This window comes from Suillus clintonianus (genome assembly GCF_016758775.1).
Source record: "Suillus clintonianus strain FC179 chromosome Unknown DEU56scaffold_24, whole genome shotgun sequence".
Taxonomy (NCBI): Eukaryota; Fungi; Basidiomycota; class Agaricomycetes; order Boletales; family Suillaceae; genus Suillus; species Suillus clintonianus.
In genome coordinates this window covers 302933-315609 of record NW_024539248.1, presented here as the reverse complement: position 1 = coordinate 315609, position 12677 = coordinate 302933, and the positions used below count along the sequence as shown (strand labels likewise).

The window sequence follows — 12677 nt, the reverse complement described above, 5'->3', positions numbered from 1 at the left end:
GACCTTGATAGACTGAGGGATTGCCGAATTAACTCAACGGACATTCTCTTGATGCCTGGAGACGCCCAAAGTCAGTCAGCTTTAAAAGGATGTGAACACTGCGCAACCTGAGCACCAATTGTATCCCGTCATGATGGAGGACCCTACTATGCACGATAACTCTACAATGTCGTTGGCCGACGTAACATTCTTGTCGATCCCAAAAGCAGACACCAGCCTTTACAAACTGTCTTCCAAAGAAGCTGTATTCTTAAAGGCGCAAATCGGTATTGATGATGATGAAGACTTGAAGAAGCATATCCTGGAGATTCAGGCGAAAGCATACGAGGCGAGTCACTTGCAGAGGATCTCACTATAAGTTGTTTAACCCTCTTTCACTGGAAGATTGCACCTTATCCTTGTATCCAAAGATTTGCATTTCTTAGGTACGTGCACAGTGAAGCTATGCGTCGACGCATAACAAGGGGACAACAGCGTGAACATATCGAGTAACCCTTTGTATGAGAACATCCTCAAGCTTGGTCGCGAGCGCCCTGATGCCGTGCTGCTCGACATTGGATGTTGTTGTATGTTAAATGATCATCTACTTTCTTGGATGAACTTGACTCCATTGTAGTTGGTGTTGACGCCAGAAGGGCTGCGGCGGACGGTTTTCCTGCAAAAAACATCATTGCATCGGATATCCTCAACGATAAATAATCCGTTTCGTCTGTGAATTATTCTTGTTAACGATGATGTGCATGTGTATGCAGAATTTCTCGAGCTAAGCCACGAACTCTTCAGAACGACACCAGCTTCCTACCCCGGATGTCACCTTCCCGGAGATGTCTTCGATCCAGAATTTCTCTCCATTGCTTCACTGTCAGATGACGTCTCTCCAGCGCCAGCCATTGATCTGTCCTCGCTGAAATCCCTCAATCCCCTTCATGGCCGCATTAGCACAATACATGCTACTAGATTCTTCCATCTCTTCACTGAGGAAAAACAATTGCATCTTGCCAAAGCTCTCGCAGGTCTGTTATCTGCGCAGCCAGGCTCTGTCATTTGCGGTAATCACATCGGAAGTCTCGAAAAAGGCGTTGTAACCCCCCTTATATTGGGCTCCGAGTATCGGCTGTTTTCTCATTCTCCCCAGACATGGACGTCTTTGTGGGATGGAGAGGTGTTCGAGAAGGGCACTGTAAAGGTAGAAACGGAGCTGGTGGAGAGTGTGATACAAGAGGGGCAATTCCTCGTGATGAAGTGGTCGGTGATGAGATTGTAGATACAAACATAGCAGTCAATTTGAGGGAGTGCATGTACAACTCGATGCTAGAGAAAATTGTCGACAATCTAGCCATACCTCAGTAAGCTTCGTCTAACTGCCAAGGACAAGGGGAATCAACGCATCTTGGGACCTCGGCTCTCAATGTGACTCACTACCTCCTACCACCTCCCTCAGTTTCCGTGTAGTGAGCGCACTAGATTAATATTGTCCTGCTATTTCGCGTCCCATCGAAGATGAAATTAACCCTATCGTCCACTGATCCGGCTCCAGTTTGGGGACCTTGGTAATAATATCAACGACACTCGAAACCAGTCTGATTAATCTGGGTACCAAACATTGACTGCCTGCGATCTGCCAACATACTGTTCTTCGTTGGAGGGATTCACGACATTCGAGACCACAGCCTGGCAGGCGTGTATCCAAAAGTGTTCAAGTTGATCTGCTGCGCGCGCGAAGCACTTTGCTGACTTGTTCGATCCTTTATGTTAGTGTATCGTGCAAAACAACAAAATATGCTCACCATCCCTGCAAAAGTTGTTCAAAAGTGCGATTGCAAGAGCTGAATATTAATATTGGTTGAAGTACAGACCGACTTGTGTTGTTGGTCCTCGTTTGTTTGTTTCGAAGTTTGCCACCTCGGGTGACTCAGCGCTCAGCATGCGTTGTAACTTATTACCAACCAAATTATACACCAAAATTTGGTGTCAAAATGTTCATTGTCGTTGTCGATGGCAGAGGGTAGGAGCCGCGGCTCAGGCCGTCGGCTTTGGCTTTTCAGAATTCCAAGCCGGGCCAAAGCCCTGGTCAGGCCGTCAGTTTGGCCTGGCTTGGCCCGGCCTAATTTGGCCTGGCTCGGCTCGGCCCACGGCTTGAAGCCGGGCCATGCACATCACTATTCCCCAACACGACGTTTCAGCACTTAGTCAATCACCACAACGCTTCGCTCATCGTTCCTGCTCTTGAACAGTTTCTCCGCCACAACCTGCATACTCAACCCCGCCGCAAACTGACGCTGCAAGACCATGTTGACGTGTACAAGTACGTGAAGGTGGTCTCACCCGCACGACCACATTTCAACAGTGCCAAATGCATCTTCAAGGTCCGGGCGTCACCAGAGATCACACCCAAGGACACCAGGAAGTTACCGTCTCCTGCGCAATTCGACACGGTCCTCGTGACTGAGGATCGCGAGGAGTACACTGGCGAGGGTATCTTGGGTGAGTCGTTATGTTTTGCGTTTATCGGCCGTTTCTCATTATTCTTAATAGGGCTTCGCATCGGTGAAGTCAAGGTCGTGTTCAACCTCCCACCACGTCTGGCAGGCTATATTGTTAAAATTAAGCTTAACCATAGCTAATTAGAAATGTGATGGTTTTGTAAGTTTGTTTGTAGTCCACAGACCTACACAATTAAGCTTAATGGCTTCTGAGTCCCTTGGTGATTCTCAGGCTTCCAAGAAGTTCCAAGAATAGCACTACCACCGGAAAAATCACCAAATTGGGATATTCCAATAATCTCACTATTCCCACATACCTCCCTGGCTCTACTTGCTTCACCACAGCCTTTCCTCTTGCACACTCTTGTATTTAAGTTGTAGCTAAGCATGTATGTACATAAAATGATACAATAGACCGCTTTTTCATTGTCTAAGAGCTTGTACAGTAGTCTACAGTGCTGACTACAATATGTGAATCCCAGGACTAAAACATATTCGCTTTTTTGCCCCTTTAGCAGGGGAGCTATTCTGACTGTAAATATCATATATTAGAGTGTTAATGAATATATTGCACCGCTTGTTTGAGCCTCTAAAGTGTCCTACATCAGTAGATATGTTAAATTCATACAAACCTCTCAAAAAACATAAACCAGTTCGCATTTTTTAGTGTTTAGGTATATAGACTGGTGAATATTATTTCTAACATCTATTCACTAGTATATACAATATATCAAGAGTATAGGTCAGTAGGATCAGCCCCTGGGGTTGTATGTATTTACATCCTCCTGGTGGTTCACCCCCTGAGAAAGTTTTTCCTGCAGCTCCGGCCCTCCAGGATGGTATGTAGGCTGTTGCTATGAACATATAGAATATATTCATCATATAGATATACCAGAACAATTCCAGGATCCTTGTCTACAATCCAAAGTCACTTCCTGCCTACAATGTACCATATTTTCGCAATTTTGAGGTTTTTCACTACATTCTCACTACATAAACTATACAAGCTATTTATATATCCCTTATGGTACATATATGAAGCCCTCCCAAGGCCATGATCAGGTAGAAATGTGTCAGAGTAATGATATCAAGGACATATCTCCTATTCTCACTGATAAGAATGCCCTGACATGAATATAGTGAAATTTTATGATCAGACTATCAAGGGGTACACAATATATACCAGGTAATACAGTCCTCGACTACCAGAAGGATCTATGAATAATTGACAGCAGGGGAATGCAATAGATAAGAAAAAGGCCGTGGGAAAGTCAAAAAGTCCAAACATCGAAAAAGTACTGTGCACCAACAGTCTATGCATGGGTGGTCAGACCATAATAATGCAACAAATTGAGACCACAACACTTCCACATCACCTTTTCCTTCACAACATATATTAGTATAGCATATTTAAGTAGTCTACAATGTATTCTACATATTTTTAATGAAATCTTCGCCCTAGACAGGGTTGAAATGTGACATTTGTATGATTGTGGGGTTTGCCCCTATATCATTGATATCATTACTCTGACACATTTCTACCTGATCATGGCCTTGGGAGGGCTTCATATATGTACCATAAGGGATATATAAATAGCTTGTATAGTTTATGTAGTGAGAATGTAGTGAAAAACCTCAAAATTGCGAAAATATGGTACATTGTAGGCAGGAAGTGACTTTGGATTGTAGACAAGGATCCTGGAATTGTTCTGGTATATCTATATGATGAATATATTCTATATGTTCATAGCAACAGCCTACATACCATCCTGGAGGGCCGGAGCTGCAGGAAAAACTTTCTCAGGGGGTGAACCACCAGGAGGATGTAAATACATACAACCCCAGGGGCTGATCCTACTGACCTATACTCTTGATATATTGTATATACTAGTGAATAGATGTTAGAAATAATATTCACCAGTCTATATACCTAAACACTAAAAAATGCGAACTGGTTTATGTTTTTTGAGAGGTTTGTATGAATTTAACATATCTACTGATGTAGGACACTTTAGAGGCTCAAACAAGCGGTGCAATATATTCATTAACACTCTAATATATGATATTTACAGTCAGAATAGCTCCCCTGCTAAAGGGGCAAAAAAGCGAATATGTTTTAGTCCTGGGATTCACATATTGTAGTCAGCACTGTAGACTACTGTACAAGCTCTTAGACAATGAAAAAGCGGTCTATTGTATCATTTTATGTACATACATGCTTAGCTACAACTTAAATACAAGAGTGTGCAAGAGGAAAGGCTGTGGTGAAGCAAGTAGAGCCAGGGAGGTATGTGGGAATAGTGAGATTATTGGAATATCCCAATTTGGTGATTTTTCCGGTGGTAGTGCTGCTTTGGGGAGATCCAGATCTTTGGATCGTGCCTGTGTTGATAGTGCTGCTTTGGGGAGATCTAGATCTTTGGATCGTGCCTGTGTTGAGGACCTTAAGCTTCATGAAGCTTCACGTTGGTAGCTCAGAGACGAACTTACAAAAGGTACTGTGTGTTATTAGAAATGGTTAAGTATCACCCTGCCATGAACAGGTGCGTCTGGGTCATTTTGCGTGCCCCCTGGTGTATATTCACTGGTTCCGCCCACTTCAGACTTTCGACGAAAACCTACAGAGTTTTCGTCTCACCAAGTCCTCGCATCAACATCGACCCAATGCAGCCATTCTACCGGTTGATCAAGTGCTTCGTCCGGTTCACCTTGCGCCCCGGTTCAGTCGAGAGGCGGCAGAAGAGTTTTACCTCAACAGGTATATTGATTTAGAATTATTTGAGCGCTTGACGTAGTGGGGAGCTTGAGGAGCAATGATATTGGGTATATAGCACAACATTGGCTATCATGCGCGAGGTGGGATTACATAGCTTACATTGGCATTCAAGTGTGCTACAGGACTGTACATAGTGCTATGTATCATACGAGGGCGCTCTATTGCGCTATGTATCATATGAGGATGGTCTGTTGAGCTATGTGGCCTACATAGTGCTACATATTCTTGCTTAGTGCAACTGATGGCTGACATTTTTCCTGATGTCATTTCCCTGTCGCGATTGTCGACGGATGGCAGTTTATAGAACACTCCCAATTCATATCGTCATCTGGACTTACTCTATTCACAGATGAGTCAAGCAGATATGCACTGAATGAAAAGGCGACATTCTACCGTAAACCTTCATACCTTGAAGATAGAGTTGATGCGAGAGGGGGAATCAAAGTCGAGATTCGAGACCGAAAAGTACGCAGTCATGTAGCGCTTCTTCATTCACTTATGTGGATTGCATTCAAGTCAATATCATTTTCAGTTGTTCAAAGGTCTCCATGAAATGCATTGCTCAAGCAGCGCTAAAATGTGTGCAGAAGCGGCCATACTGATCGACTTCAAACTACGTATTGCACCATCAACTACGGCACCAAAGCGAAAGCGGAGGCATGACTCACTGTTCCAACGTGCCGCCACCTCATTGGTCGGGAAAATCGCATGTTCGAAGGCGACCCTATTAGTATTACAAGGTCAGTTATGTTGGTGAATTCTGGACGCACAGCAAACTACTCATACTACTCACATAAGTTGTGCATTTCATGCCCCAGCAGCAATCATTATCTTTGGTGCAAGTTGTGTGCTGTTCGCCACACGCATTGACCGTCAGAGATGCTGTCAAAGCAACAATAATGGCGAGAAAGGAAAAAACGCATTGTTTGTGCTAGGTGGTATGAAATCTGCTAGGGGGATCTCGAATAAGAACTCTGAGGATGAGGGGACACAGTAGAAAGACGGCTTGCTTTTATATCCTAGACATAGTAGTGGGCAGACTTCGTGAGTTCTAATGGAGTTGGCAGAATGGTTATCGCTGTTGGATAGCAGGAAATTAGGCTAAATGTGCAACATCTGCCGTTGCCAGAGATCAGCTTCTTTTCATTAAATTTCTATGCCAAGCTGCAAACTAACCAATTGTATTACATTCAAATTGCAGAGATCTATCTGCCAGCTCGTCAGGGAGACCTGCTGGTGCGTGCGCACACACATGAGACGAAGGCTTGATTCACATCAGGCGTAACACTACGCATGATGCTGTTGAAGTCTACTTGGATAATATCTACAAGGGTTGGTCCTGTCGCGCTCAGAGAATGGGCTTCTAACTTGGGTAGGACTGTGCAGAGTAACATATGGTACCAGGAGCGTAAAACACAGAGTATAGCCCCTCGCGGAAGTCCGTGAAGCCCAATATCATCCTTCGCGAAATGTGAAACGACTAAGCTTGATACAAGGGATCCACTACTACTTTGAGGGAAGGAATCAGGGCGGCGTATCCCACTCGCTGCTCATATGTTGTCGTCACTCCACCGTACAACACCAGGCTCTCCAGGGGACAATTTGACCATGCTAGCAATGTCATCAACTGATTGTGAGGCCACGGGTTTGCACAGCGAGCTTCAAGCTCGCATAACGTGGGGAGTGGGAGAACATCGAGCAGGGTGAATAGTTGCCATCGTTCTACATAGCGAACTTTAAGCGAGCGCAAATTGGGGAGTGTTAGAGCCTCGAACAGGCAAAATAAATGTTCCGTGGTCCCAAGGTCATGAGCGATTCATAAGGATCTAAGTTTTGTGTGCGTGATTGGTTCGGGTTGCATTCGCTGGGTGATGCATGTACAAATTGTCAATGAGGAGAGGCTTGGACATAGACGGAGCAAGTTGAGGACCATTCTTAGTTCATATGTGGCGAACTCGATATTTGTTAGGTGTGCCAATAGGGGAGTGACAGTAGGCAAATCCTCGAGGATGAACTCCAGACGTGCTACCTTGAGACTGCACACAGTGAACGGTAATTGCGACATAATTTGTGCAAACCACGGGGATTTAGGGCCTTCGTACTCGCATACGGTTAGCTCCTGAAGTGCTGGGAGGTCTTTGAACATATGTTGAGGTGCGGCTGCCCAGGTAAAACCACGGATAGAGAGAGACGATATTTGATTTATATATGGCTGAAGAACTTTTCGTAACCTGATGTCCGAGTCATCTTTGTGGCACAAGACTTCCAATGACAGCGGAAGTCCTTGTGAGCGCTTGAGCCATAAATCGTAGGCAGAAGCTATCGACTTCCAGCGTCTGTTATGGACTTCCCCGCTGTTCAACCTCAGCCTGTACCGTAAACTGGGCATGTGTACAGCAACCTCCCTCCATCGTCGGCATATTCTGGTCAACAACATGGGAGCTTTGTTTGATGCGGACCGCACATCTTGATGGTGTGTCGGGAGACAGTAACCAAAAATGTGGGCTAGGACTTCAGTTGGAAGGCGCCAGACAGCCGACACAAGTCGCTTGTGCAAATTCAAGGACTGGGTAATCCTATCCTTCGTTTTAATGAGTTGCTGGTGAAGACTTTTGATGTCGTCCATGATTGTCTCCAGGTCTGAGATGTTGTCCAAAGTTATATCCAACTGCTGCTGGCGTTCGTTGATGATAGCGCCAATACTCTTGTCTTTGATCTCGATGTCAGAGTGGTTGATAGTGGAGAATTTGCGGGAGCTCGGGGTTTCGAGGTCTGGAATCTGATCACTGTCAACACCATGGTATCCAATAAATTGAAAATTGATATAGACATACAATGACTTGTGAACGTGCGAGCTGAAATGAATGGTGATTTCAGACACCACTGGCGCTTGCCAAACCTTAGCACTTACGATGTTGCGCAGTGCCCCGATGATATCCGATTCAGATGTTGCAGAGAAACTGACTCCTGGATTGGCTGTTGAACCATCAACTGCCTGCATCTCGGACATCGGTTTCTAACACGAGTTGGAGGACAATGTTGAACTGTTGAATAGTAGGAGGATAAGACGCGGAGGATAAGTGACGCTACTGTCAACTAACTAGAACATTGGATTTATACTAGTAAATAGTCACTACTAGGATAGTAAGAGTCACATGGAGTCAGTGCGAGAAAAACTTGCTGGGATCGGGGCAGCGCTACATACCTCCGATTGGTAAATGGTACCGGTAGAACAATGCCAACATCCCTTAGCCAGACGTATAGAAGAAGAGAGATGGTGTTCCTTGAAATCAAAGAGCGACGTAACTGTCGACTTCAAGTTGATGGATGATTAGTAATGTGACAAATGTGAAGAGAAAGAGTAGTACTGCTGCTGGCATACGAGGGGAATTATAGATTTGAATTTTTGGCCTATACATATATGACTGTCTGAAAGAAGGCTATGTCCATTCAAAAACATCCCGTCTTAAGTTGGAGAAAATTAGAACAGTTAGTGTTAGTTTGACCTACTCTCTAGTGTAACAAAAAATTGCTCAAGGCTCGCTAGTCCGCACACCGTTGCCCCCAAAACATCCGCATGTGCCGAATGTGACATGTCCGACTCATGGAACCGCCGATCGCGATTTTGATTTTGCGACTGCTGACCACGGCGGTAGCTTGATCGGGCGGTGCTATAACACTTGACCTCGTCAACATTTTTGCAACTTGAAGAGAAAAAGTACATGAGTAACATTGACAATTATATAGATACGGCATACCAAGTGGGTTGGCAAGTGTTTGCACTTTGAGCATTATTCCGGGCGAACAGTGGAGTTCCAGCTGCAGGTTCTACCATTTAATCATGTCTTGAAGTTTCGGAATTCGAGCTGCTGTAAAGCCTATACTTCTGGGTTTGAGGCAACGTTGCACCATGTCTGATCTCATTTTGAAACCTCTGAATGCGGTTCGCCTGGGAGCTCCTCAATCTTCATGCCTTCTACATCCATCCTGTGACCCAGTGAGACACTCTCAAGACATGCATCTTGAACATCCAACAAGCTCTCTTGTTCGCCCCATGTCTCAATCTGCGTCCTTCAAGTTATCACTGGGAGTAAAGGAGCATGAGGGATAGGTTGTCTATAGTCACATCTGGTCAGTGGTGAGTGGACAAGTGGCGAGGAAGGGTGACATCGCGGGTGATTGTAGTTAACTTTGACGTTTTCTGCAAAGCCACTTCAAGCTCCCACTACATTATCTTAATGGTACTAACGCACCTGAACTTCAACAGAGTCAAACACCTTTTCAAGTTGAAAACAATCTGTCATCCTCAGTTTCTTGCTCAATGCAGTACGAGCTCATGGGAGTAATAAGAACGCAGACTGAACTTACGACTTGATGAGTGTCGAGGAATTTATTGCAGTGGGGGTTGACACATGTTGACCAGGTTCATGGTTGCACATAGGAAGCTTCGAGCGCATGTGGCTGAGTGAGTACGTACGCGCGTACGGTGCCTTGTGGTAACGTCACCTTTTCTTCTTCAAACCTTCATCTTCCTTGAACATTTCAACCACGAACGAATAACATGCATACACCCAAATCACAAGTCAATTTCTTACCGGCCTCAGATGTCATCAGTGCACTGCAAAATATTGTAAGTGCCGAGTCAGTGGCCTCTGCCAATAAATAATAATCAATCACTCTTGCAGCTAGCGCATTCACAAGTAATCGTAGGTTTACTTAGCAGCTGCCAATCAATTGTCTTTTCCCATATTGACGATTGGCAGATACCAGACCTCGAAACACCATACTCTCAACCCGAATTGCGCAGTACCAACTACTTTGCCGTGAAGTTCAAAGACCAGAGCATCAGCACCATCGTCACCGAACGCCACCAGCAGTTGAATGCGATTTTGGTCGAGATCTCAAACTTGAAAACAGTTAGCGGTAGTATCAAAAAGCTTCACCGGCAACTCATCAAGCAGAAGGACAACATCATCAAGTCCATTAATCTGCACAACCGACTCAGATCGGCACTCTGGCGCTTGCCAACTGAAATCCTGTCCCGAATTTTTCACCTTTGTCTCCCGGACGTTCCGAGACTTGATAAATTGCAGCCGCTATCACAACTAACAGCTCCCACACTTTTGACCAGAATATGCCGAGGATGGAGGGAGGTTGCTATGGGCATACCTAGTCTATGGTGCAGGTTGTCGGTGACAGTTCACAACAGGCACTATCACTGGGAGTGAGCAGCTTTCTATTATGACTCGTTCCTTAAGCGGTCACGAGGACTCCCGCTCTCGTTAGCATTCGATTGCTTCGAAAATAATTCGACCAAGCTACGAAGCCTTCTTCGACCTTACATGAATCAAATCTCGTCTCTTTATGTTTCCCAAGGCGCGGAACAACTCGAACTTTTGTTTAAAGACCTCCCAGCACTTCAAGAGCTGACCATTATATCTTCAAGGCATTGGTCACCTACTGAACGGTGCATCTCGCGGCTACCGTCTACTCTAAGTGGTGTGACATTCTTAGGAATGTGGTTTAACCTCGCATTCTTGTCTTCTTTCGCACCCATATGGGCCCACCTGATGAAACTCGAGATCTACGTAGATCAGCGGGATGCATTCAACCACCTGCTCCAACTATGTCCCAACCTTTCCTCATTAACGATTGCCGTGGGCACAGTATCCCCCCAAATCCAGGCATTGGAGCCATTCACGCACACCAAACTTCGATTCTTGCGCATCCCTACTGCCATTTGGCCCAGAAACAAGATATTTAACGTGCTTGATGGTCTCTCGCTCCCTAATTTACGGACACTTGACGTCCGCAGTGCACCAACGTGGCCTCATAAGGACATCAAGGCATTTCTGGGACGATCAAAGTGTCCCCTGGAGACCCTGGTTTTGGAAGCTCGAATGATGTTGACAGATTGGCAGCTAGCGGAATGTGTTGCCCTTATTCCTTCCTTTAATGTTGTAGTGTCATGATTCTAAGCATCGTAATTGTTCACACAAGACTTATAGGTGTCACATTTCGCTACATGATAATAAAGAATTTGGACTTCACGGACTTTTACTAGTACCGCCTCATACGATAGGCATCTATATCTAGGCTCTGAGTCGGAGCGTTGACAATGTCTTCCAACATAATATTCAGGTCGAAGATTAGGGATAATTAGTTGGTCCCCAGTCAAACCTTAGTCAGACATAACTGACGGTCCTGCTTGTTTGTTTGCATCTTTCCTTTTCGACCATCAACTAGCAATCTGACAACTCCATTCCAACTTCAAGTCACAGTAACTTAAAAACCTGCAGGGGACGCAGTATTTGTGGCCAATGTACCGTGAACTTCGGCTCACTCTCAGGCTGATACCTATGGAAAGCAGGACAGCCGTGCTCGTTTTTGCATGTCACAAATCCCTATTGGGCAATAGGACTCCGAACATCCTACATTATCGGTAACAGTGCAAGCACCCATCCCCGACTCGCGGATTTTCACACCTCGTTATATTCATAGAGGGCATCTGCGCTCAAGCTCGTGGGTCCGCTAAGCCCAAATATTACCATCAAAGCATTTGTCACTCCAGTGAGAGCATCAACAATATCTGATTCGATAACAAGATTGCGTTGTATACAAATCTCAACGGCCGACTGGTATCTGTCAAATCACCTGGTGTCTGTAAGTACAGCTCGTAAAACCGCGTATCTATAGAAGGTCTGTTCTCCACCATCACCAACTTCCCCGATTGTCGTTGTGCTGCACAACAGGACAAGTCAAGCATGCCAGAGAAAGGGAGAGAAGCAGACCGAGGGATGCTGTCAAACTCGTTAGTACCTGTGTCTCCCCTGAAGCGCTCGGAAAACCTTCCAGCTTATGGTGCACAGCACCGCCAGAATGCACTTTGGGAAGGTGAGCGAGCATGTTTTAAACCCATTGACCAACTCAACATCAAGCAGGAGGGAATGAGGCACTCCCTCCTATGTGGAGAGAGTTAAAGGTGGAGGGGGTTGACCCATCCTATCACAACAACACATTCGACATGTACACAATGCACCAACCTTTACCTGGAGTGCAACTAGGTGAGTGACGAAACTACGATGAGAGTGAGAAACTCAGGATCGAGCATAGATGACCCCGGGCAGCTCATTCCTGGATGCGAATGGCACATCGCACTGCACGGTCGGTCCTACTTTGTCAACCACAACACTCGGACCACATTGTGGACTCGATGAAACTATGATCATATGTCACGGTGCCAGTTAGACGTGAACGGGACGATGAAAACGGTCCCTGTGCCTCAAGGACTGGGTCTTACATTTAACGTGCCTGGGCTTCACTACAACCGTAAGATACTTGCTAAATGGAAATGAGACGCAATAACAACCTGACGCACAATTGCAGCTAAGCACTGGGAAGATCCATATGCATTCAAA

At 45.4% G+C, this 12677-nt stretch overlaps 4 protein-coding genes across 4 annotated transcripts; 3 read left to right on the top strand and 1 right to left on the bottom strand.

The window, feature by feature from the left end:
* Positions 1-166: 166 nt before the first annotated feature.
* Positions 167-1332, top strand: DEU56DRAFT_972084 (uncharacterized protein; the record flags this gene model as incomplete). Its single annotated transcript, XM_041359476.1, has 6 exons — positions 167-328; positions 385-425; positions 475-566; positions 617-691; positions 753-1198; positions 1277-1332. 6 exons carry the CDS (start codon positions 167-169, stop codon positions 1286-1288), a joined length of 828 nt encoding a protein of 275 aa, XP_041210028.1. The 3' UTR covers positions 1289-1332.
* A 3715-nt stretch (positions 1333-5047) lies between these two features.
* Positions 5048-5212, top strand: DEU56DRAFT_697069 (uncharacterized protein; the record flags this gene model as incomplete). Its single annotated transcript, XM_041347244.1, has 1 exon — positions 5048-5212. A coding segment is annotated over one exon (165 nt), but the record flags the coding sequence as incomplete, so codon positions are not given.
* Positions 5213-7075: 1863 nt separating this feature from the next.
* On the bottom strand, positions 7076-8269 carry DEU56DRAFT_911261 (uncharacterized protein; the record flags this gene model as incomplete). The annotated part of the gene is made up of 3 exons (XM_041357269.1): positions 7076-8038; positions 8094-8114; positions 8171-8269. The coding sequence occupies 3 exons, from the start codon at positions 8267-8269 to the stop codon at positions 7076-7078; spliced, it is 1083 nt and encodes a 360-aa protein (XP_041210026.1).
* A 1551-nt stretch (positions 8270-9820) lies between these two features.
* DEU56DRAFT_911260 (uncharacterized protein) lies at positions 9821-11231 on the top strand (the record flags this gene model as incomplete). The annotated part of the gene is made up of 4 exons (XM_041357268.1): positions 9821-9889; positions 9945-9965; positions 10023-10451; positions 10518-11231. 4 exons carry the CDS (start codon positions 9821-9823, stop codon positions 11229-11231), a joined length of 1233 nt encoding a protein of 410 aa, XP_041210025.1.
* Between the last annotated feature and the right edge of the window lie 1446 nt (positions 11232-12677).